The sequence below is a fragment of the Carassius gibelio genome, chromosome B4 (assembly GCF_023724105.1).
Source record: "Carassius gibelio isolate Cgi1373 ecotype wild population from Czech Republic chromosome B4, carGib1.2-hapl.c, whole genome shotgun sequence".
In the NCBI taxonomy this organism is placed as follows: domain Eukaryota; kingdom Metazoa; phylum Chordata; class Actinopteri; order Cypriniformes; family Cyprinidae; genus Carassius; species Carassius gibelio.
This window is the reverse complement of record NC_068399.1, coordinates 8,987,514-9,014,146: the sequence shown is the minus strand read 5'-3', so window position 1 is coordinate 9,014,146 and position 26,633 is coordinate 8,987,514. Positions and strand designations below refer to the sequence as shown.

Below are 26,633 nucleotides of genomic sequence, written 5' to 3'. Positions count from 1 at the left end.
CAAACAAATATATTTATTGAAGAATAGTATATCTAAATATCAGGTCAGGAGTTCTGAAGCCCCCCCCCCCCCCCCCTTGAGTAACTGCATCTGTACATTAATAAATAAAAGTGAGTAGAAATAAGTTAACATTAAACATTAAAAATAACAATATTTATAAATTAACTTTTTATTTATGAACTTTTTTTTATTTCCTCTAAACCTTTATAAAATAGTATTCCATACAACCACAAATACATACATGACATTGGCTTTTGTTTCATTTTATTTCATTTTTACTCAATTATTTTGGTAAGTTTAATTCAAGCATTCAAAAATCAAGTAAGATTTTCAGAGATTTTATTAAGTTAATTAAGTTAAATATTTACTAAGCCACAGAATATTTTTTGAGTGTAGTAGGTTTAAAACAAACTCCATCTAAATGTGGATTTTGAAGGTTTTATTTGATGATGGTGATGATACAGTCCTCCCTCAAATGTGAAACTAAGTCCTTGTCAGTCACCATCAGTTATTGTGTATGTGTACATGCATAGAAATAATAATATTAATGTATTTGATTAAAACATTAAGGCAATTCAGTATTCTGATGCTTCGTTGTGTGAAGCTAAAAAGTTATTTTGCTTGTGAAACAAAAAGTATTTAAACAATTAATTTTAATCATGCTTGCAGTGCAGGGCCAGGCAGGCAGCATAACGCAAAGTTAACAAAATAGCAGCAACAACCCTCTTCAGTTTAGAGTGAATATTTGTGTGGATTTAAAAGTGTTATGTGTTCTGATAACACCAAAATAATTCAAATGATGTAGTGCCTTGTGCAAAAAAATAAACAAATTATTAGTAAAACACACCCCTCTGCTTGATGCAGTTTTCTTGGTTATTCTAAATATATACTTGAAACTAGTAGCATAGAAAATGTTTTCAAAACATGCACATTGTGGGATGTTTCCTTTGCTGCTCTATAAACCTAGTGAATACTAAGGAGACCATGGTTTCTGTGTGAACTGATTATTTTGTAGACATCTTTTGAAAATTAGAGTTTGAGGAAGATAAAATTAATTAACTTTTTTTATTATTTTTTTTAAAAGGAAGTCAGTGTTGCGTTAATATATATACTCTTATGAGAAGTGCCCTTTATTTCACTTGAGCCCCTGCCCCTCAAAATGTCTGTGCACGTCCCTGATGCTGATAATTATTTTATTGCGTGTTAACGCAGTTTTTTTATTTATTTATTTTTTATTATTTTTGTTATGAAAGTCTGTTGCTCACTGGCTCTGAATACACACATCATGGGTCACAGGAGAGGGTGCTCCCGATCAAATTATTTAGTCTAAGCATCAGCGTTCACAAACCACTGTCCACCATTATTTTTAACAGAAAAGAATGCAACGAGCTCGTAATCACGACTTCATAGGAAATAGGAAGTTTCCGATAGCACGTGAAGACAGCAGAGAAGGGCTTGCTCAGCACAGTGGGAGTGCATTGTTTCGTTAACTTTTGTTAACACAATGTATTTCTTCATACATCGATCACTTTTGCCAGCTCGGAAATATTCATGCAACCAGCACATATCAGAAGACCTGCACTCTGGCGCGGTTAGCACTCCCTGATCTATATATAACTGAACTGCGCTCTAGCACACCTCTTCCAACCGTGCTAGGGACTGCTAAATGGAGCGATCAAAATAGTCAAACAAACCAGGCTTTGGGGGTTAAGATTGCCTTGTATGAGCACACACTCATTATTCTCCCACATCCCGCACACACGAGTCTCCACCGGCCCATCATGTGTTGTCTGGCGCCGCACTCTGTTGCGTTGGGTCCTGCAATCGTGCAGTTCTCTACTTGGAAGATGCCGAGGCTCGATCATAACATTATATTAATATTTGATATTTGAACTGATATATATATCAGTTCAAATGCTCTGTTAATAGTGTACACAGTATATGTTAGTATTGTTTTGACTCATAATGGCAATTCATTCTCTAACTGAACAGGTGTCTTAGAGTTGCCCTTCTGTAAATGTTTCCTGCAAGTTTATTGCTTCCTGAAGGTTTGCATGATTAGCATCTTTGCATAGATTATATGTTAGCTGTCCCCGGAACATAAAAACTGTTTTAATGACTACAGTGCAGTAAATATCTTTACACAGAACAAAGGTACACCTGAAACATCCTGGACTACTGATAAGAAATTTGTGAATAAGATTAGATAAGATAAAAGATGAACAGTACTGTTTGGTTTTCAAGTAGCCTATGAATAACTAACTTAATCAAGATTAACACATCGCAACAGGATGAAGAGGAATATACCAAATCTCCAACACTCCAACATATACCAAATCTCTCCAACACCACCAATAGAGGTTTTGTTTACATTTGAAGAATAATCAAAGCATTGTTTTAGAATGTGTTATTTAGGTGTACAGTTTGTGTGCTTGCTTGCTTATGTTGTAACTGTCTCCATTTTGTTCGTTTGCCATGTTGAATTTGTTGTACTGCTTGTGACCAACAATGAATATCTCATTGAGGCCTGCAAATAGTGACAGCAGTGGCTGACAGTGAGTTACAGTATGAACTGTAGTCTGTCTCAAGTAAATTTGCTCCACAGGTCCCCTCCACAGGAGTGTCCATGCGTAGAGCACCCACTGAGGTTTGGCTGTGGTATATCCCACCAGATGCTAGAGCAGATATCCTACAGTCTCATGTTGCAACCTTTGCTCTGACCTAAATATGATCTGTTGATCATAAAATAGACTGAAGGAAGGAAGTCAGGGAACTCCTTGTTTACCTCAAACTTTCAGAAGACCTCTTCTTTTTTTTTCTTTTTTTTTCTGTGAGTGTCATTTATGCTCTTGTTTTTCTTTAATTAAAAGGATAGTTGACTCAAATAATAAATAATAAATAAATAATCAAAGAATAAATTTGACATTAGTAGTATTTTCATACAAGTCTTTTTTAATACAAAGTTTATAGTGACCATGGCTTTTAAAAAGAAGAAAGAAAATGCCATAAAAATGTCATTTAAAAAAAATATTGTCTATCCTGAAGTCATGCAATAAGTTAACAATTTAAACAATTTAACAATTTAAATGAAGAATGATTAAAACATTGTGGTGTTTTACTCTGCACAAAAAAAGCTTTTTTTTCTTAGTGATGGATGCTATTTGCTTTAAGTACATGGCAGTCGGTCACTCTCGACATCACGTTGGATGACCAAAGAATTCGTTAACTGGCACTGAGTAATGGTCACAATCGCTGCCTTAATGTCTGGACAAACACGCTTAAAGTGGCGTTTGTGGATATGTCATGTTCCCATAACTTAAAGATGACCGTCTCGGAGCTGTGGGCAAGGCTCCGTTTCCTCGAGGGGGGTTGTGCCCTGTTGCTGCCGACATGGTTTAAGGCTCATTCTGGCGGTAGTGGTACGGGTGTTTTTGAGGATCACAGCAGTGGCAAACCCCTCAAGGAACCAACCCTTGGGGGCCCACCACTCCTCTAGTACTCCGATCCAGTTAAGCAGCCAAAGGAATGCACTGGGCCCTCTTCAAAGAGCGTTCCAGCGGTATCCTTCGTTGCTCCTCCCGGCGACTGGATGCCAATCACTGCATTGGAGGGAGAGCTCTCTGATGGTCCCTCTTTCCTCACCACCCTCGATGGTGGTGCTGCGAGGGGGTATACAGAAGTCCCCCCATTTTAGTGGTCGGTTGCAATGCAGTTGTGTCCTAATACCGCCACCACCCAGCAGGGAGAACCATGCCTCCCCTCCCGGGTCTGTAGGTACTCTTCTGGCCTGTCCAGCAATGCTTAAGGAAGGTTCTTAGGTCACTTCATGCCATTCACATTCCAGGCATGCTCAACCATATGGCTGATGAGCTTTCTTGTCCTACGCTCCCGGGAGAGTGGTGACTCCATCCCTGTAAAGTGTAGCTGATTTGGAGATATTTCGGAGCTGCTCAGGTAGACTTGTTGCCTCACCAGAGACCTCTCACTGCCACTTGTCCAGGGAACACTTAGCACTGGCACACAACTTGCCGCAGGGCCTGTGCGAGTTTGCATTTCCCCTATTGAGCCTTCTCGCACAGACGCTATGCAAGGTCAGGGAGGGTGAGGAGCAGGTCTTGCTTGTGGCGCCTTATTGACCCACTTGGACGTGGTTCCCCGAACTAGTGCTCCGCGAGACAGTCCCTCCCTGGCGGATTCCTCTGAGGAAGGATCTTCTGACTCAAAGATGGGGCATCCTATGGCACCTGCTTCCAAACTTCAGGTCTGGTCCCTGGTCGGGACGCGTAGGTTCTTGGTGACCTACCCCTAGAGTTAGTGGACACCATCACTTCGGGAAGAGCACCATCTACGAGACACACTTACGCCTTGAAGTGGAACCTGTTCATCCGGTGGGGTTCTTCTCATCGAGAAGACTCCCAGAGATTGTCCTGTGTTTTCACCTCAAACGGGTAGTCCCATTGGCCCCGGTCAATGTCGGCTTGCTAAAACCTCTCTGCCAATTCAAATAGGTTTACAATCACCTCCAATTTTCCATATGCACCTAAACAGATGTTCATATGTGCATTTGCTCCCAAGACCTCCTTCAGGAAGGATAGAGCTTCCGCAGCATCCTTGTTCCAAGTGAAACGGGTACGTTTTCCTAGTGTTATCCAGTCGCACTGAGTCGAAAGTGCTTTAATAATGGTGAATGGAACTTCTTGTTGCGAGACCCGGCCTACACCAAAAAGGGGCGCAGGTGGCTCACAAAGGGCACTTTACTGTTACTCTTACTCTTTGTTGTTGTTTTCTTGCTGATCTGATTGCTTCTATTGTTCTCATTTGTAAGTCGCTTTGGATAATAGTAACCGAGATTATTCTATTTACACTAAGCGAAAATAGCAGTATTGTCTTAGTGATATGCTATTTACAATAAGTGCAAATAGCGATAGATTTACAGCATTTGCATAGCAGCATTTTCTGCTGTTTTATACTACTCGTTGCAAACAGTGTCAAATACCTCAGTATTGTAGTACATTATAAAACAGCATGCAATAATAACATATTAAGTGTAAATTATAATTTAAATTAGAATTTTTAAATGGATGCAGCCTAATTGGGACAATAAAGCACTCCCTACACTGATTATTTTCTTATTTTTATTGAAAATAAATGCCTTTCTGAAGTGATAAGAAAATTGATAAGTCATAAAGAATGTTTGAAGTGCTATTTCATCTTCGGCACTGAATCTGTCGATTAATGGCCATCTTCTGTAATGTTGTTTAGCCCAACCACAACGCCCAACAAGGCGGACACTTTGAAAAAAGCATACATAAAGACAGAAATTTTGAATGACATTAAGGTCTGTAAATGAAGACTTTTTGGAGGGTAGAAATATTTATTTCATTGGATGGACAGCATGAATTGAATTCAACTAAACATTCATCTCAAAATTAATTTCCAGGTAAAATCTGACAGGACAGTCACCTTGATGCTTAGACACAGGAACCAGTAATGTCACCAATGTTACAGGCATAGTTTTGTATAACAAGCAACCATAGCTCAGAGTGTCTTTTTATATGTGGTTTTGGAGTTCTGTTTTGGAGTTCTTGTTGATCCTTGTTTGTTCATCTGTAGTAGGGATGTCCTTAATGTGACTGGCATATCACAAAGAACAAAGCCACCACAAGCATGTCAACAGAAGCAATTTTTATCTTGTTGACATACCTAAAAATATGGCCAAATATATATAGATTTTTTTAACACAAGATGTAAATAAACAGAAGCACATTGTGCATACATCATTGCTATTTCATTTTTAAAGTCCAATTGAAGAAGATATTACTATTATTCTGTGTACATATCAATCAGAATCTGACTTATTTCCGACTATCGGTGGATTATTAGGTTGCATGTAAATGAAGCCAGTTGTGAACAGAAACCTAAAATAGACCAGCAATTTTGCATTACATTTTTTTTTTTACAATTTACTGATTAAAATTGCCTTGTCATTAGTTTTCAAGCTCATTAAAAAAAGACTGTCAGTACTGTTTATGTACATGTATAAATACAGGAAAAACAACATCTGTTATCTCATAATCACTGTCCACATGAGCAGAATGAATGTTTTAATATATCGCTATAGTTGTTTAAAGTGATTGCGTTATTTGAATCAGTAGCCATGACTGTAAAATTAGGTTTAAATGTTTGATACACAGTGAAATGCAGACAATTAATTTCATTACAAAAGATCCACAGCACTCCCAGTCTATTTTGTTATGGTAGATCCACGATCAATGGAGCTATTATTATCCGTAGTTATGTAAAGGCAGTTACACACTAAAAATATGAGCTTCTCTTTCATGAAACACTGTTTGCTTTAGCGGTACAGGCTCGGGCCACCACTGAGAGCCAGAACTCATACAAACATACATCAAACAGCAAAATCAAGATCAAACAGAGCCCAAAGTGTTTAATACAGATGAATATCAAGTAATCGAGTAATGCTTTGTATGTTCAATGCATTGTTTTCTGTTATTCAACAAGATGTAAGCATGCAATAAGTGGGTTAATAGCACACAATAACACTGAGGTGAATCCTTGTCACTATTGAGGTGGAAATCAAAGTTAACATGAGCATTACTTTTTTTCTCTTTTAGAAGAAAACAAACATAACCCCAGGTATTTATTCAATACAGTGGCTAAATTAACGAAAAATAAAGCCTCAACAAGTGTTGACATTTCCCAACATCACAGCAGTAATGACTTTATGAACTACTTTACTTCTAAAATCGATACTATTAGAGATAAAATTGCAACCATTCAGCCGTCAGCTACAGTATCACATCAGACAGTGCACTATAGACCCCCTGAGGAACAGTTCCACTCATTCTCTACTATCAGAAAGGAAGAATTGTATAAACTTGTTAAATCATCTAAACCAATAGCATATATGTTAGACCCTATACCATCTAAGCTCTTAAAAGAGGTGCTTCCAGAAGTCATAGATCCTCTTCTGACTATTATTAATTCCTCATTGTCATTAGGATGTGTACCCAAAACCTTCAAACTGGCTGTTATTAAGCCACTCATAAAAAAAACACAACTTGACCCCAAAGAACTAGTTAATTATAGACCAATCTCGAATCTCCCTTTTCTGTCCAAGATACTAGAAAAGGTGGTATCCTCACAATTATATTCCTTCCTAGAGAAAAATGTTATCTGTTAGGATTTCCAGTCAGGATTTAGACCGTATCATAGTACTGAGACTGCTCTCCTTAGGGTTACAAATGATCTGCTCTTATCATCTGATCGTGGGTGTATCTCTCTATTAGTTTTATTGGATCTTAGTGCTGCGTTTGACACAATTGACCACAACATTCTTTTGCATAGACTTGAACACTTTGTTGGCATTAATGGAAGTCCATTAGCATGGTTTAAAGATAAGATTGACTATTCATATCGGTGGAATCCATTTAACATTAGTTTAAAACTAAAATACTGCAAACTGTACCCATCATGCACCACATGACAACATGGTTCTGATTTTTGGCAACTAGAGTCAACTGCTCCACACTACAGATCAGGGCAAAAGTCAATGCAAAGTGTACTGCATTCCAGCCTTTAGCTTTCAAATTTGCTTTCATTGTGACAAGACAATTGCTGGATTAAAGGGTATTACAAGGACACTGTATGTATACTTTGGCTATTTGGAAATCAAACAAGCATTTTACCAACCACATCTTGTGTAAATATAATGACAGCTATGATGGGCCACACTAACAACAACCTTGTTGCTATTAAGCATATTTCTACAAAGTTATTAAGTCGAGATGTACAGTAGGCAGCTGTTATGCAGACTACTTCACTAGTACATACTGTTTATAAATAGTCTCTACATCACGTATAGATCCATTCCACAGCTGCAAATGACTCTTATTTTCTGTTGTTACATGTGACTGTTACATCCTAATGAACTGATCATCTAACTATTTAATGAAACATTCGTAAGACCTTCAGACATCTTTACCATAAAATTAGTTTGGATGTAAAATGTCACAGCTAATATGTGGATTTCCAGTCGTTTAAGGCAAAAAGAAGACTAATTACGGCTCCAAATGTATAATATGGCCAGTTCTCTTTATCTGTTGAAATTGTGTTTTCATTTTTATCCGTGGATTGGACTGTCATGAATCATATGAACTACAAAACTTCACATTATGGATAGAAATATTTAATCATTGGTATAACAATAAATACATCAGGTAATGGTGAAATAAAGAACTGCATTCAATACCTACATTTTTTTTGTCACAACCACAGGATAACAGAAATTATCTTGAATTAAAAAACGCTATTCAAAACAGTGAAAAACAGTTACATTGTTTCAAATATATCAGCTTTTCCTTCTATAAATAAATAGGTTTTAATGTAATATTATGTTCAAGTCTATATGACAATACATTTGGTATGTTCTAAACATAAAGATTTTTTTAGGTAAAGATACTGTATGAATGCCTTACAGTAAATTGATGCTGTATGTCCCACACACACTCACAATGAACGACACCTTTCCTCATTTTTCAGTCAATCAGTTGCTCTTATGTTATCCAGGCAGAGCCTGTAAATTTAATCTTCCAGGACAACGGCAGTGACCTGTGCATTTTCTTAATTCATCCTTGGAAAAAATGACAGTCTAGGAAAACCTTCTTCAAATCTGATCCACTTCAGCATAAAAACATGTCCTCTCAAAGACACATGAATCACTGCAGCAGTCACTCACTGATGGAGCGGAAGTCACCTTGATAGAGTCCTCCGGATGCTGGATACCTGAGCTGTGTTCTTGAGTAATGATTGCTGGTTCAAAGGGACTCACAGCAATGTGATAAATACGGTAGGAACTGATTCTGTAAAACAAACAAAAACAAAAAAATGGTGGAAAAGCTAAATAAGAGAATACCAAAAGGTCAATTAACTGCCATTCCTCTGATCTGTCAATCTCCAATCATGATAAATGAAGAAAAAAGGGAAATGATAACAGCTTATAGGAATCACATCCAGATGTTTTTAAATATCAGAAATGAATGCTATGATGTCATGAACCCATTCAACCATTCAAACTATTTAAGAGTGTGAAGGTCAACACACATTCAACACAATCTACTTAAACATTATGTCATTTAGATGAAAAATAAATAAATCTGTAATTAAGTTAAATATCGGCGTCAATTACTGATGTGCAAAAATTTACTTTAGATTAGGTTTTTGATTGTCTGTGATTTTTCTGATGCAGTACCTAGCATATTAGAAAGCATCATAACTGGAAGGGGAAAAAAACATGTATGGGGGAAAAGAGGAATGAGGGATGATTTTATTTTTTTCTACTTTTACTTTTTTTCTAATCTGAATAACTCACAGTGTCACTCAAACATGAATCTGTGTCTTGAAAATCTATGAACTATGCAAATGTCTTTTTTAACAAAGGGTATGACCCTTGTGTGATTTTTTTTCTCCCCATGTGCTGCTCCCGGATTTACTCCATGGGAAAAGAAATGTATTTCTATTTTAGGTCTCTACGTCATTCTTTTAAACTTGGCCCACAACTCCACCCACCACTGAATGTTCTGTTGAAGCATTTTAGAGCTTTTCAGACACTTGCATAATCACTGCAAGTGTTTTATCGTTTGAAATATTTGAACAATTACATCATAAGATGAGGGCTACAAATACCGTTTAAAATGAAGTACAATCTAACCAGGAATGAGAAGAATCTAAAGATGTAGATAGCAATTGTGCTCAGTGCTACAGTAACTTAGAAAATTTATAAAATACCAATTAAATTAAATTACAAACTAACTTCAAATCAACTAAAAGTTACCACCAAAGATTGTGCAAAGAATGGATTGTTTATATTGTGTTTATATTATTTTCAAACAACATTATTCCTAAACATCAGCTGGATTTGGATGTGCATTCCCATAATAATTCCAAAATTGTACATTCAACAGACCTCTATGGCAAGCTGTTTTTGCATTTAGCCCTTAAATTAAATATATCTCTTTTCATGTTACTTGTACACTTTACCTACATTTTTTGTCCAGTCAAGCACCACTCACAGTCGTTTGAAAATGCAAAAATGTATTTCCTTCTTTGTGATTCTGTAAATACCATCTGTATTCTAATTCTGGGACTGCATCCCTCAAAATACATAAAGGTTTAACTGAGCACTGTTAAACAATATAGCCTACAAAGTATTGCAATGTCAACTATCAACTGTGACAGCAGCCACTGATGAGCGGCAGTAATATTTGTATTGGACATGAACGATATAATTTTCTGAAAACAAAACAGGGTTCACGTCTAAATATTCAAGTACATAATTTATAGAATAAACTTATCAACATTTGAACAGCTTTAAAGATTGTTTTTATTGTATTTGTAAGTATCAAAACTCATTACTTAATGTATTAATTAATGTAGTGTAATCCAGCATTTTTTTCTCAGAAAAAAAAAAAAAAAGTCATAATGTGCCTGCAATGAATCTTGGTATAGTCTGGGCCATAAGCATCCATTATTTGTATTGGTTTTGGCCCGGGAAACAAAGGATGCATTTAATGGACACATTTAAACTAACCTTTGAAATTGGACAGCCTTTTTCATGCTGCTGTGATGCACTTTGTCTTTGAATTCAGCCTTTGAAGAATAAAATCTCTGAATTTTTACACAGATAATGTGTGTTTGTATCCAAATTCTCACTTAAATGGTTTACCCTGTTCTGTATTTGTGACTATTTCTGTTTACAATTAAGAGAATGTACTGTTAACCTTTTCAGATTAAATGAGTTTTGCAATTGTTATTATAAGATCATTTTCATGTGCATATCTAGTAATTACTGATTCACATTATACAACAACATAATAATGAACACATGGCACCATAAATGCCAAAGCCTTTTAAATGTCTTTGGAGCAACCTATCACTTTTTAAATGGACATTTATTTTTTATTTAAAGTCAACTGAAGTGGAGCTACTCCAAACATATTAATTAATGCATATATGGAATAGTTACCGACTACTGAAATTGAAAACTACATAACCTTAATTGGAATACTTAGAATACTGGAATACTTGAATATTAGACTAATGAAAAAGCACCTGTAACATTCTGTTTGTTGTTTAAACTAATAAATGTTACAACGGCTTGCCATAGCGCTTGGAGAAAGCGAGAGAGTGAGGGAGGGCATTGCTGCTTAAAATGCTGTGAATGTGACAGCCAATCGACCAGACTGCCAGCCTCAGCTTGGGGAGGAAATGTAGAAAAACCTCCGTGAGTAAAATGCGCGCGAAGTGACGCGACACGCGCCGCTCCACAAGTGCCCTGACTATCTGCCACGGACAGCGCGAGAAGCAGGGCGCGAAACCGACTCGCCCTTTTGAGGGGACAAACATGACTGTGGTGCCCGGGGAGAACCTCGAAGAGACTGTGGCATTGGCAGCCCTGTCCCAAGATGTTTACGACCCTGAACGGGCAGACCAGGAGTGCTGCGAGCGGGTGGTTATCAACATCTCCGGCTTGCGCTTCGAAACCCAACTAAAAACACTGGCGCAGTTCCCCGCCACCTTACTCGGTGACCCCAGGAAAAGAATGCGCTTCTTCGACCCTCTGAGGAACGAGTACTTCTTCGACAGAAACCGTCCGAGCTTTGATGCCATCCTCTACTACTATCAGTCTGGAGGCAGGCTGAGGAGACCCGTCAATGTTCCCGTGGACATCTTCATGGAGGAGATCAAATTCTACGAGTTAGGAGAAGAAGTCATTGAGAATTTTAGGGAGGACGAGGGGTTCATCAAGGAGGAAGAGCGACCTTTGCCCGAAAACGAGTTTCAGAGACAGGTCTGGCTGCTGTTCGAGTACCCCGAGAGCTCTGGACCCGCGAGGGGCATCGCAATCGTCTCGGTGCTCGTCATCTTGATATCAATTGTCATCTTTTGCTTGGAGACTTTACCAGAGTTTAGGGAAGACGGGAAAATGGTCGAGGAGCACCTCGCACTCAATGGAACTGCTAGTTCAAAGAAGCCCAATCCATTCACAGACCCCTTCTTCATTGTGGAGACCCTGTGTATAATCTGGTTCTCTTTTGAATTGCTCGTGAGGTTCCTCGCGTGCCCAAGCAAGCCCGCCTTCTTCAAGAATATCATGAACACGATTGACATCGTGGCTATTATCCCCTACTTCATCACCTTGGGTCTGGAGTTGGCCGAGCATCAGGGTAACGGCCAGCAGGCCATGTCTCTGGCCATCCTGAGGGTCATTCGCTTGGTGCGGGTGTTCCGCATATTCAAGCTTTCCAGACACTCGAAGGGGCTTCAGATCTTGGGCAAGACCCTGCAAGCGAGCATGCGAGAGCTGGGGCTCCTCATATTCTTCCTTTTCATTGGAGTTATACTGTTCTCCAGCGCCGTGTATTTCGCCGAGACGGACGACCCCGAATCGGGGTTCAGCAGCATCCCCGATGCCTTCTGGTGGGCAGTGGTTTCCATGACAACTGTTGGCTACGGGGACATGTGCCCAGTCACCATCGGGGGCAAAATAGTGGGCTCTTTATGTGCCATCGCCGGTGTGCTCACCATTGCGCTTCCAGTGCCCGTCATCGTGTCCAATTTCAATTACTTCTACCACAGGGAGACCGAGCACGAGGAGCAGATGCAGTACACGCACGTGACGTGTGGCCAGCAGCAGCCCTCGTTCGGTGAATTTAAAAGGAGAGACAGCAAAGCGTCCCTTTCTAAATCAGACTATTTGGATTCTGAGGATGGAGATTCAGTCAAGTACACCAACTGCAGCCCCCATAAAGCATACACAGGGAAGCTTACTGATGTATGAATGTAGAACGCCGAGCATTAGAAACCCAAAGAAGCGCACCTGTCTCTGTGAGTACATCCTCATCCTCATCCTCATCCCTCGCGCTGTACGTGGCTTGAGTAGATCTGTGAGGATTTTACTATGACGTGATGTGCGATTGTTTTCGGAACTCTCTTCCATTAACGTGACTGTAGGTCATCGGGGCGCGAGACGTAGTTGTATAGGCGCGAAAATAAAAAAAAATAAATTAAATAGAACGATTAAATCCTCGCGTAGCACTTTAGCAGTATACTAAACTTTGTCCACAAATTCGTTGGCGCGTGATCTGTTAGTTTTCCAGAAATTTGGTGCCAGTGCGATTCAGACGTTTACATACAAATTGCTCATTTGAAAAATAAATAGTAGGACCAACGTGTAACTTTTTTTTTTTTTTTTTTTTTTTAATGTTTTTTTTTAATTTATTTTTTTAAATAGGGCAGTTCGACTGCAAGGTCATTTTGGGAAGAAAAAAAAAGTTTGCTACAGATTATTTAAAATATTATTATCGCAATATGTAACGTTAAATTTAGAAATACACATCACAGTAAAAAAAAAAAAAACATTTTTTTTTTCTAAGGACGATCAGTAGAAGAGCAAACCAGCTTTGTGATAGGTAATTTTAGGCATTTTCAGGTTGTCACTGCATAAGCATTGAAAGGTTATCTTAAAGCTACTTGATAACATTATTCGTACTATGGAGAGGCACTTCAGGGATACAGGCTTACACTGATAAGCAACACGAAGCTTCTTCATTTCGTCATGTTATCAACAGATGTGTAGAGGATGAATGAGGAGATGCTCGATTTCAACAGCGTGCGCTCAAATCTGGACACGAGTTCTTTTTCAAATACACTAGCGTTATCTAGTGGACAATGGTGGAAACTGCAGTCTTTTAACATAGGCTACTGCATGTGTCTCCATAGCAACTTTCCAGACGGTTCTGGTGACATTGGGCTATTATTGTTCCCTAAATCTATTCACATGGAAGACGGCTTCTGGTGCTTTTATTTTAAAACTAGGTACTTTCATATATTCAGTTAAGGAAAAATCATCAACCCTCAGGTAGGCAGGTTTACATTCTCATCAGGTCTAGTTAAACTATGAGTCCACATCCATAATAATGGAGAGACATCTTCATTTCTGCACTGCAACAGCGTGGAAAGGGCATCATGAATTCAGCACAAAATCGGATTCATTATGACGTCACTGTGAGAAAGGAAAGTCTCTGTCTATTGGCTGGACTAGGAGACTCAACCCCTGCAATGTCAGTAATGGACTAACTGAAAATGGAAACAACTAAACAGATTTCCGGACACACCACATCAAGTTTTTTTTATTGGATTTTCACATTAGCAGTGAGAGTTCAGACAGGAAGAGGTATGTAACACTGCACAACCCTAAATAACATAACTGTGTATGTGTTGTAAAGTAGACTATCTCAGAATTAGCTATTTATGAGAAATATTTATACTATGCTCTGTTTCTAATAATATTATATATGAACCCAGTATGTTTAGGCCTATATACAAACAATATTAGTGCAAACAGTATAAACTCGAAATATTGACAAGTTTTGTCAATACGTCAATCACACACACACACACACGTTTCTGTGTATTGTGGGGACTTTCCATAGATTATATACATTTATACTGTCCAAACAATAATTTCACTCCTAATAAATCCTAAAATATTTGTCCAAAGAATTTTAGAAGATTTGTAAATTTATATATATAAATATAATTATTATTATTATTAATTTTATATATAATGTACGCTATTATTAATTCCTGTTTTCATGTAGGGAACAAGCACACGATTGAATGCAATATAACTGTGTCTATGTCTATAAATATAGTTGCTTAAAGAGCAAAAGCGTATGAGGTAAGACTTGCGGTATGCAGATTACCAAACTAGAATATCTCATACTAAAACAACACTACAAGAACAAATTGTAGACTTTCTTTCGTGTTGTGTGTGTACACTAGGGGGCGGTATGTGTCTTGATTTATGACTTTGTTTGCTGATAAAGCCAAAATGTATAATTTAATTGAGCCTGTGTACAATAGCTGTTCTTTGAGATAACTGTTTCAGAGGAACACATTCAGAGGAACTGTTACTCTATCATGTTACAATGTACGGTAAGATAATGCAAAACAAATAGCTAAACTTGCATCTTGAATATGTAACGTATATACCTGTGATAGCTGAAATCTGTCATAAATAGTCACTGAATTCATTGGGGAACACACAAATATACATTCTCATCAGTCCAACTAAACTTGTTCCATAAACCGAGCAGTGCAAAGCATAAATAATAATCTTATATTAAATACATCTTCCTAACTCTGTTGGACTGCTGTGCCAGGTTACATGAGGAGAGAGGGGGGGGTTATTTCCTGACCCACTTTGACCCACTTTGTGTTGCACTGACCATGTGTGTTTAATGTTTTATGAAGGAATGCTGGTCTGGTCACATTAAAAAAAAGAAAAAGAAAAAGTAATATAGACTTAAAGTTATAGATTTTACACACACATCCACACTTGACTGCTGTGTTCACTTCTGCAAAGGTCATGTTATTTCAAGCTGTGGATACTTTAATAATCAAGGAGCCTTCGACACTCACAGATGATCAGTGGCAATCAAGTGGCTCTCATATATCTCCTAATGGCCCAGGAACATTGTCCCTTCATACTCTGTCTAAGGATCTGAATAAGCACTGACAAGCACAGGTTTTTTTTTTATTTCTGCTGGAAAATATGGCGAGCAAGACACAATAAAAGCGACTGCATTATGCGGTTGTCATGTGTGGCACTCGTGCTATTGGCTTGTGTTACAGCTCGCAGGTGTTGAATAGGTCAGGGTGACTTTGCGGCTTGCTGCAGTTGTTGGTGCAGTGAAAATGAAACAGCAAGGCTTTAGCTCGGGCTTTCACGGGGAGGATATTTACAGGGTTGCACGGCAGCACACTGTTGATATTCCTAAGACAGTCCAGTTAGGGTTTCCATTGAATGATTCAAATTCTTAAAGGGGTGGTTGACTGTTTTTTTTATTTTCTTTCTAGGCTTTATTGTGTTTATGGGCTGCAGTCTAACATATGTTCATGATTTGTTTTTTTAAAAACACATTATTTTCACATAATTTACCTTTATTCCACACTGCTCTGTCCTTTCTATCAATGGCTCAATTATTGTTTTTTGTAGGCATTAAAGACCTACAAAGACAGTATCTCTGTTTGCATTGAACTTATGCTCAAACAGAAACATTGCACACTAACTGACGTTAAAAAAGCGAAATCGCAATCAACCACCCCTTTAAACTGATTCAGCTAGGGATAGTTCACCCCAAAAATGAATATTGTGTCATTATTTACTCATTCCGAACCTGTATGAGTTTTTACATGTAACTATTCTTTGAAATATTTAATTTCTTTTATGTTTTGGAACATGAAATATATCAGTGCTTCATAATCAGAGACAATTTACATTTTAAAAAAGTAATGAAAGAAGCAAAAAAAAAAAAAAAAGCCTGTTGTGTAATTGTATATATTGCATAAATAATCTTTGTCAGAAACCGAAAAAAAAAAAAAAAAAAAAAGTGAAATAAATAAAATTGTATTAACAATTTAGAATAAAAAAGAATTATCAATAGTTTGTAATATCAGCAATATAATGGCACTTCAGGTGACAGTAGTGGATTAAATAAACCTTGGGTTTTTAACATATAAAAACTGAGGAATATCTACATTCTACAATTTACTTTTAAATATTATCATTTTTAAAGTTGATGTTGTTGTTTATTACGATACAGTCAGTGGTGTTATTATCAATGTATTAATGTCGATGTTGGCAGTGTTACTGGTGTTAGTGGTGGTACCACTACAGCTGGTGGTGTTACTTTCAGTGCTGTTACTGTCAGTAGCGTTACTGCTGGTAGGGTCACACTGTCAGTGGAGTTTCTGTTGATGGTGTTACTGCTGGTGCCATTACTGCAGATGGTGAAACTGTCAATGATGTTACTGCCATTGCTCCTACTGTTGATGCTGTTACTGTTAATGGTGTCATTGTCAGTGGCGTTACTGTAGATGGTGTTACTGTCAGTGGTGGTTTTCAAACTGGTAATGGTACTGTCTATGGTCTTACTGGTGGTACCATTACTGCAGATGGTGAAACTGTCAATGATGTTACTGCCAATGCTGTCACTGGTGGTGCCGTTACTGTCAGTGGTGTTACTGTCTACAGTGTTACTGTCAGCAGCAGTTTTAAAACCGGTAATGGTGCTGTCTGTGGTATTACTGGTGATACCATTACTGCAGATGGTGATGCTGTCATGACTGTTATGGTCAGTAGTTTTAATGGCAGTGGTGTTAGTACCAGTGCTACTGTCGATGCCGTCAATGACAGTGACATTACCGTTAGTGGTGTTATTATTGTTGATGGCGTTGCTGTTCAGTTGTGGTGATACTGTTGTTGAAAGTGTAGAGTTAGTAGTAACATTATATATTTGACTATAATCAAATGTGGCTAAGTGTTTACATTTTAAGTTTAAGATGTTTATACATTCTACATTATTTATTTATTGAGATGTTTTTTTTTTTAGATGCATTTGAATATCGTGTACTACGCCACGCTGCTGTGACAGCTCTGTTGACTGCTCTGCAGTCCATCTAAATAACCTTGATCTGTTAATATTTATGAAGATTATATATGGGTTTGTCGTAGTCATATTGGTATTTTATGCAGAAAACATCTTTAGCTGAAAAATTAACATTTTCTATTCTCCATTGCCCAATTCTGGTTGCTGTTATGCTCATGCATATCCAGTGTCCAGGTCACATGTTACCTCTGGAAGTTGTGTTACTAGTGAGTGTTTTTTACCATTAATGGCAACATAACAAATAATGTAATGATGTATAATAACACAAATTTAAATAACAATAATGTTTTAATGCAGGGATTCCAAAACTTTCAAAAATTCAAAAAAAAAAAAAAAACAATCACTGTCTTAACGTATAATGTATGAATCTCATCCAAGAACTCTTTCGATATAGCCTGTTTATCCAATGTACTCTAAAATCAGTCGCTCTGGTCGTGGCTTCTGGATGGTCCAGTCATATACACAATAAAATAACATCTTTTAACATCTTTTAATATGCAATGGGTAATAGTTCTGTACTCTCTTTGTTTACAGGTACAGTCATGAAACTGGACTTCCTGTCCTTCAGATCTGCATACCGTATACATGCAGCACAGTATCATCAAGGACAATATGAACCTTCACCAGAGCAGCAGAACATGGGATGAAACAAACTTCATTTAAACCACATTCACTTGTTCCTATCAAAGGAATTATGCACAGTGTCTCAAAAGGAATCATATTGCCAAATGGGGAATCTAACCATGAGGAGATACGACAATGTGGTGAAGATGAAGAAGATGAGGTAGAAACTATTTACTTGAAATCACAGAGTACATGCACAAACAATTTGTGAGATGCATCTTGATGTTTATGTGCCCTTAAAACAACAACATGCTACTGGGACAGGTGTGACTATGTACACGTGAATATTCGTCTTCAGACCAGCAGTATGTCACATTTAAACATTACAGATCATGTGCTATACCAAAACATGTTAGGGATTGCATGGAAAGTTGGGAAAGGAATAAATCTTGATTATTATGTTAATTTAATTTCTTTTTTTTTTTCAACAAACTCAGTAGTCATTTTAAGTGGGAACAACTATCAATGACAACAAATTACTTGACTGTTGAGGTTAACATTGTTAAATATCTATTTTTTTAAAGTATCATAGGTTTTATATAAAAATGGAATCGGTTAAACTGGTGAAAGGTTATTTTTCTAGCTTTTTAAAATTTTGCTAAATCATTTTACATTATCTTTCTTTCTTTGTTTCAAGGAAATGTGTATACATTGATTTCCTCCTGTAATACTTTATGCAGTATAAATATTGAAATGCAAAGGTTGCTGCAAGTTTGTGTCTTTATTTCTTTTATGATTATTGATATAGTTTCATAATCACTCATCAGCGAAAGCATCTACCTCAGTGTCCTGATTGGCTGTTTTACTGTGTGTTTACCTCACTGTGTTGAGTTATGTCAAACTGTTCACAAGCCTTATTTATGGAAACAGCTTAAGCATACAGCATGTGACGTTTCCCCACATTATTGTTGGATGTATGTTGTCCTGACTTTGTCCATTCTGGTTTTGGGCAATCATTCAATACAAAAAGTCATTACAATAATGTAAACCTGGCAAGTAAAAACTCATTCCAACATTGCCCACTATGGTACCCGGTAGGTGACATGGTCGGTTCACATAGTTTTGTCGTGGGAGTTTTGTCGTGGGAACGCGATAATATGTCGTGGCCACAAGGTATTAATTTATGGGAATGCCATGTTAACTCATGGGTAACAACATCTTTATGTCGCGGCCTCAAGATATTATGTTGAGGGAACAACATGCATTTCTCAATGCCGCGACTTCTTAATTGAGGGATCGACATATTTTTCGCGTGGCAGCGAGTTTATTATTATCAGAGATTATCAGAGATGGATTAATTAATATTTTATATTGAATAAAGAAATTGTATTACTTATTATAGAAATCATTACATTATTAAATAATAATATTAACCATAGGCCTTGGCTACTGGTGCTGTATTACATATGATAGTCAGCATTCAAATTAAGTTTATCATAAATAAATGTTATGTAAAGTGCATATTATAAAATTGGCCTAAAATTATTATTTTTTAATCCATCCTACAGTCTTGTAAGTCCATTAACTGACCATATTTCTCCAATAATATTTGTGTATTTACTATTATTAGCCTATTATAATTGGTTGTATTTTTATATTCATTTTCCCCCTTTTTTCAATCTTTACTTAACGTTCTGCGTACTTTTGTAAATAATAGCTTACTGTAAATGCTCGACATGCCAGTAAAGCTTTGATTATGCTGACTGGAATTTTTGCTGGAATGCAGTTTAAATTGAACATATATTTCATTTTATTTCTGCTAAATAGACAATAATTATAAATACTGTAGTGTTTTGTTGAGGATTTAATCATTCATGTAGTTTATCATCACACATGGGCATAAATACAATCATAAATTCTAAACTATATTGGCATAACAGTTAGACGTTTATTTGCAAAATATAAGATAGGGTAGCAAATACTACCATAATTAGCATATACAACAATAAATATAAACATATAGCTCTAAGTTAATGTAATATAATATAAAAATATTAAATTAAATCTTAATGTTAATTAAATTTTTTATAAATTTTTTATAATTCCGGGTTGCTATGGACACACAGGTTTATTTACACATTAAACTTGTGGCCCTCAACATAGCATCAAGAGGTCACGACATAAGGATGTCATTAACTCGACAACATGACGTTCCCACGAGTCATTATGTCATGGCCACAACAACACTAAGTGAACCTAACACGCCACCTCCCGGGCACCATACCGTTAGAATAAATAAGAGATTGAAATGTATTTTCCCTGCTTTCTAATTATAGAGATATATAGGCCTAAGAATTGAAATCTATAAATAGATTTTATAGGCTAAGATGTGGGAAATTGCAATGAGTTAATATGCTAATGATGATACTTAAAGAGATTGTATGACAGTAGATTTTCCTAGATGAAATGTATATATTATATATAATGTTCCTATTTAAATAAATAATTATTTCGTTAAGGTTTGTTCATAAGCATACATGTATCCAATTCAATTCCTGAAATTCGGACTTCACATGCATACTGTATGAAAATCTGCATCATGTCCAATGAATGTCCAGCATCCAGTTAATCATTTTGTCATCTCTGTGTATCAAAAACACTCTGCTGCTTTGAGGTCTTCCATGTGAAAGCAAGATGCTTCATAATCATTTCTTCACATTGCCATTATGTTCACTCTTTCAGTTCATTTACAAACTAGTTTTGATAAATAAACATATCACCTGTTCTCTTCATCTAAATTGGACATTACCACTGTCTAAAAATAGGATGGACAGAGCAGTATTGGCTGACATTGATTCATATAAATGAACAGTTTATTTCAATGAATTAAATCACTGATTCATTTGAGTCATCACTCAAAGTTAAAAAAATGCAAGTTTTTGCAGGCCTACCATACAGTTTGTAACGTTTGCATTAAACGTTTGCAATACAGTGAAACAGTCGTATTTTTCAATGACATTACAGAAATTGTGTCGAAAATTGCAGGAGCACAGACCCAGAGCAATTCATTTATGAATTATTAATCATTATGCTTGGTCCATCATTTCATATTTGGCACAGACACAGTGTGTTAATATGATCAAGTCAATATAAATTGCAGGGCTTTAGTCATGTGTTTTCAAATGGTTTTCATGTTGGCTGCTGCCCCATCATTAGACTTGATATGAGCTGTGATACAAACATTTACTTACACATTTGAGTAATCAATAGTATGAATGTATCACGCAGAACTAGGAATGTTTTTATTATTAAACTGTAATGATCTACATGAAAGACTGCAGGGTAGGGGACGGCAGAAACAACTTTCACATATAAACCAAAGGGTCACTTATTCCACATACATTTAGAAAAATCTGCTGTGACCGTTTGTATTATTATTTTTTTTCCAATTGATTTCTTTGGACATAAAATATTTTATGAAGTTTTGATGACTTCAAAGCAGGCCAAGTTGTTGACTGAGCTAAAGTGAATGAATTCAAACTGGTAGTAACCAGATGGGATTTTGTTATGGCTGTGAGTTGAATACAACCCAGCGCTAAGTAAAATATGGACAAACCCAACAACTGGGGAAGTTTTGACCCAGCGGTTTGATTAAATGTTTAACTCAACCTTCTGGGTAATAACCCAACCACTGGGTCAAAACTACCCAGTCGCTGGGTTTGTCCATATTTTACCTATATTTTACATTTTAAAGTGTAAGAAACAGGAATTGTATGGCTTTTAAAATTTTAAAATAGACATTTCTTCAAAAATAAAAAGTTAACCACTAGCTGCTCAATTCAACTTCCTGTTCAACTAACTAATAAGAGTATAGGTGCAACCATTTTTAACCTGCAAGGCTTCTAGTGTCAGTAGCTTCCAGATATTTTAGCTGTTCAAAATCAAAGTCTTGCTTCAAACTGGTATTTGTTATCATATTATTTCAGTCTAATCCTAAACACTTAGAATTTGTCACATGATTTGACAGTTTACTCCACTTTGTTATTCTTCTAGTAATTTAAGGGAATGATAGGAAAAAGATAACTTTTATTAAGTAATGCTGTTACTTTGAAACTGAGCTCTTAGACTGTAATTTGGTCATCTTGTTAATCTGATGTTTCTAAAATGAAAATGGCAGGTAGATTTGCAGAATTTTGAAGAAGGAAAGTGTAAAAAACCTCACAATTAGCCCTGTCTGCTCTATCTTGTGGTCATGGATGCTGCTGATGTTCATGCATTACCGGTTTTGTAGAGTATCACACATTTACACAGGCTAAACATCATGTAATGATTCTTCAAATGTGGCACTCCATTCATACTGCTCATATCATTCCCTACACATCCCTGATGTCCACACATGTGATTTCTAAATAGATCATAGATGTTCCATTATATCTCCGCTGACTGTCTGCTACATGTAACTAAACTGTTGCCTAAGCAAGAAGTGCAACTGTATGTGCATTTCTGACATCTTCCTTTAAAACCACCTTTTAGATGAAGTGGTATATATTTAAAGCAGGGAAATATATTCTCAAGCAATCCATTACATAAGCTGATCATGTATTAATAACCATTGTGAGAAGTTATAAAACAGGCAAAGTGTTGCACAGTTTAGTACCGTATGTGTCTGTTGTTTGTGCATAGTAAGCAATAATGCATCATAAATCATAGGAGTACAATGACCGAAGTATCACTGTTGCTTTGCACATGATGTTAACTGGTTGTTCATGTAAATATATTCTTTACTAGTGCCTTATATCATGCATCATATCGTCAGTGAAAGAAACTGAAATCACTATCCATTCTAGAGCATGAATTTTGAGGTTATGATGTCACTTTTGTAAAATGAATGTATTGCATTAAAAGTCTTCCTGGGATTATAATATTCTTTATATATGCTCATGTAACATCATGTGTTTCTAAAGGACCGATCCCCATGTTTCAACTTTTCAGCAATGCCCATTATAAAGACATTTCACATAAACCTTTTGGCATTCATGCAACATAAAGTAATCCTTTCATTCATAATTTTTTTTTTTTTTTTTTTTTTTTTTTTTTTGCAGTTAAAGTTATATACAGGTTAATTACAAGCTAATCTCAGTTGACAGCACTTGTGGCATAATGTTGATTGCCACACACAACTTTTGAGTTACAGTAAGGCACTTATAAACAAGGCCTATCCATAAATGCAAAATATAAAATAAAAATGAAAAAATCACTGTTTCAGTGCAGGCATGATTTGTGTAAGAAAAAAATTGTAAAGTTTTATTTAATTCTGCAATGTAGACTTTAAACCCTACAACACTATGAATTTGTTTGCTTTTAAGTCTTCCAAAAATGTTCCAAATTCACATCCATTACAAATTTCCTTACAAATGTCCTTACCTTAGTCTAGATTTGTATATATACTGTATATATATATATATATATATATATATATATATATATATATATATATAAACATCATGCCATGAATTTTGTTGATTCCGTTTAACTTTTACTGAATTCAGAAATGTCCTTTAAATCAATACATTACAAGTTTTCAGGAGCTTGCAGAATAGACATAAACAAAAATGGCAACAGAATGCATTAGCATAAACCCACATGGCAATGATCAAATCTTGTTCAAATCACCCAAAATTTGAGCCAGATAAAAAATAAAAAAAAAACCTTAAAAAAAACTTCTTAAATTATTCTGTTTTCGCTGAAAGCGATAAATCTGCACAATGCAATGCAGTCGCAACCAATCAAAACATATTTGATGTTTATTTGAAAACAACATTTTCTGTAAGGTTTCATTGTGGGTGTTAGAGATTCAGAGTCCTAACCCAAAGGTTGTGTGTTCGAGTCTTGGGCCAACGGGAATTGTAGGTGGGGGAAGTGAATGTACAGCGCTCTCTCCCACCTTCAATACCATGACTGAGGTGCCCTTGAGCAAGGGACCGAACCCCCAACTGCTCCTCGGGCGCTGCAGCATAAATGGCTCTAGGTGTGTGTGTGTTCACTGCTGTGTGGGTGCACTTTGGACTGGGTTAAATGCAGAGCAATTCTGAGTATAGGTCACCATACTTGACTGTATGTCACGTCACTTTCAAATAAAAAACAAGCAGAGATAGTGAGGATGATGTGTCACATCTGATTAGAACATGATGTTGAGCTACAAACGCATCAGATCGTCTGTGTTCATACTGTGTGTGTGTAGTGCAGCTGGTGTACATCTGAAGAGCCTTAGCACTTTGTTATCACTGTACAAAGGTGTCTGGTGTGTCCAGTATGAGTAGTTCTTGTACTAACTGTTGTCTGCTGTCATGTCCTTCCTGCTATTGTATTGAATCATTAGCCATTTATTGTGTAAAACACATAGTCTGCTAATATGTCCAGTAATGTCCTCTGTCTAGTCTTCTTACTCAGCAGGATGATGAATTTAGTGTCTAGTTGATGATGTAAATGTATGGTGTACAGTTATTTTGATGTTGTGATAGAGAGTATGTTGTATACCTGAGGTAATCTATCTATCTATCTATCTATCTATCTATCTATCTATCTATCTATCTATCTATCTATCTATCTATCTATCTATCTATCTATCTATATTTGAATTATAAACATACAGAATGTATGGAATAAATATGTTTGAATACTTCTTTTGTCTGATCTCCTACATTTAATCAAGTCATCTTTACAGCATTTGAAATGGTAAAATAGTGCACCATTGTCTCTGGACCCCAGCCTGGTTCCATCCAGACTATTACATCTAATTGGTGACCCCTGGTAAAGACAAGGAGGGCATGACTGTACTATGTTTGACTTTTAATTGTACACACAATTAATTATGTTCTCTTTGGATTTTGTAGTCACAGGATGAGAAGGCAAGGCCATACCTTCCAAAACTGGTTTAAAGAACCTGAGAAACTTCTGCTTACTAACTGAACAGTCATTAGAGTTAATGACTGTAAGAATAAAGGCTGGAATACACCCCAGATTTTTGTATGGAGGAGTCAATACACTAGTTTCTGAAAGTCAGAGCCAGTCTGCAGTTTGTGTGCAAATATGTCTGAATATGTAGACCCATATTTTCTGTCAATATGAATTTCTTATTAAAAAGCACTTGTTCCATCACTTGATTCGACAAACTCAAATACAGAATTTTTACCTGAATTTCCCAATTGAGTCTTGTATCCAGTGCTATTTAATTCTGCCTTCAGGTTCTTCTGCAAAGTTAATTATTTTGACCTTTGATTATGTGATTTGACTTTACATTATTTTAGTCAGAATAAATTGAATATATGGGGCAATTTCATATTTCTATTTCATTTTTAAGCTTTTTAGGCCTAGTATGATACAATTTAAAACAAATGAGGCTTATCAGTTTAAAAATTGGTTTAGCACCTCAGTATTTGAATGAGCTCCTGTCACATTATAATCCTCCACGTCCACTGCGTTCTCTAAACTCAAGGAATTTGATAATACCTAGAATATCAAAATCAACTGCAGGCGGCAGATCCTTTTCCTATTTGGCGCCTAAACTCTGGAATAACCTACCTAACATTGTTCGGGAGGCAGACACACTCTTGCAGTTTAAATCTAGATTAAAGACCCATCTCTTTAACCTGGCTTACACATAACATACTAATATGCTTTTAATATCCAATTCTGTTAAAGGATTTTTAGGCTGCATTAATTAGGTAAACCGGAACCGGAAACACTTCAAATAACACCCGATGTACTTGCTACATCATTAGAAGAATGGCATCTACGCTAATATTTGTCTGTTTCTCTCTTATTCTGAGGTCACCGTAGCCACCAGATCCAGTCTGTATCCAGATCAGAGGGTCACTGCAGTCGCCCGGATCCAGTACGTATCCAGACATGATGGTGGATCAGCACCTAGAAAGGACCTCTACTGCCCTGAAAGACAGCAGAGACCAGGACAACTAGAGCCCCAGATACAGATCCCCTGTAAAGACCTTGTCTCAGAGGACCACCAGGACAAGACCACAGGAAACAGATGATTCTTCTGCACAATCTGACTTTGCTGCAGCCTGGAATTGAACTACTGGTTTCGTCTGGTCAGAGGAGAACTGGCCCCCCAACTGAGCCTGGTTTCTCCCAAGGTTTTCCCTTTATTCTGTCACCGATGGAGTTTCGGTTCCTTGCTGCTGTCGCCTCTGGCTTGCTTAGTTGGGGTCACTTCATCTACAGCGATATCATTGACTTGATTGCAAATAAATGCACAGACACTATTTAACTGAACAGAGATGATGACATCACTGAATTCAATGATGAACTGCCTTTAACTATCATTTTTCATTATTGACACACTGTTTTCCTAATGAATGTTGTTCAGTTGCTTTGACGCAATGTATTTTGTTTAAAGCGCTATATAAATAAAGGTAACCTGACTTGACTTGATCAGGCTGTATCTATATTTCATCATATTTGTGCAGCTACAGAGCCAACACTGAAATAAAACCATTAATAATTCAAATGAGTGGT

The 26,633-nt window shown here is 36.7% G+C and overlaps 1 protein-coding gene across 4 annotated transcripts; it reads left to right on the top strand.

The window, feature by feature from the left end:
• Positions 1-11,235: 11,235 nt before the first annotated feature.
• Positions 11,236-26,633, top strand: LOC127956423 (shaker-related potassium channel tsha2-like). 4 transcript variants are annotated; one of them, XR_008153561.1, is made up of 3 exons: positions 11,236-14,254; positions 18,069-18,318; positions 24,992-26,633. XR_008153561.1 is itself a non-coding variant. In XM_052554299.1 (2 exons), exon 1 carries the CDS (start codon positions 11,423-11,425, stop codon positions 12,857-12,859), a length of 1,437 nt encoding a protein of 478 aa, XP_052410259.1. In that variant the 5' UTR covers positions 11,236-11,422; the 3' UTR covers positions 12,860-12,906; positions 24,992-26,628. The 4 variants fall into 4 exon arrangements, 2 of the variants coding, with proteins under 2 accessions (XP_052410259.1, XP_052410258.1); XR_008153560.1 differs by lacking the exon at positions 24,992-26,633 and having other exon boundaries at positions 18,069-24,969; XM_052554299.1 differs by lacking the exon at positions 18,069-18,318 and having other exon boundaries at positions 11,236-12,906; positions 24,992-26,628.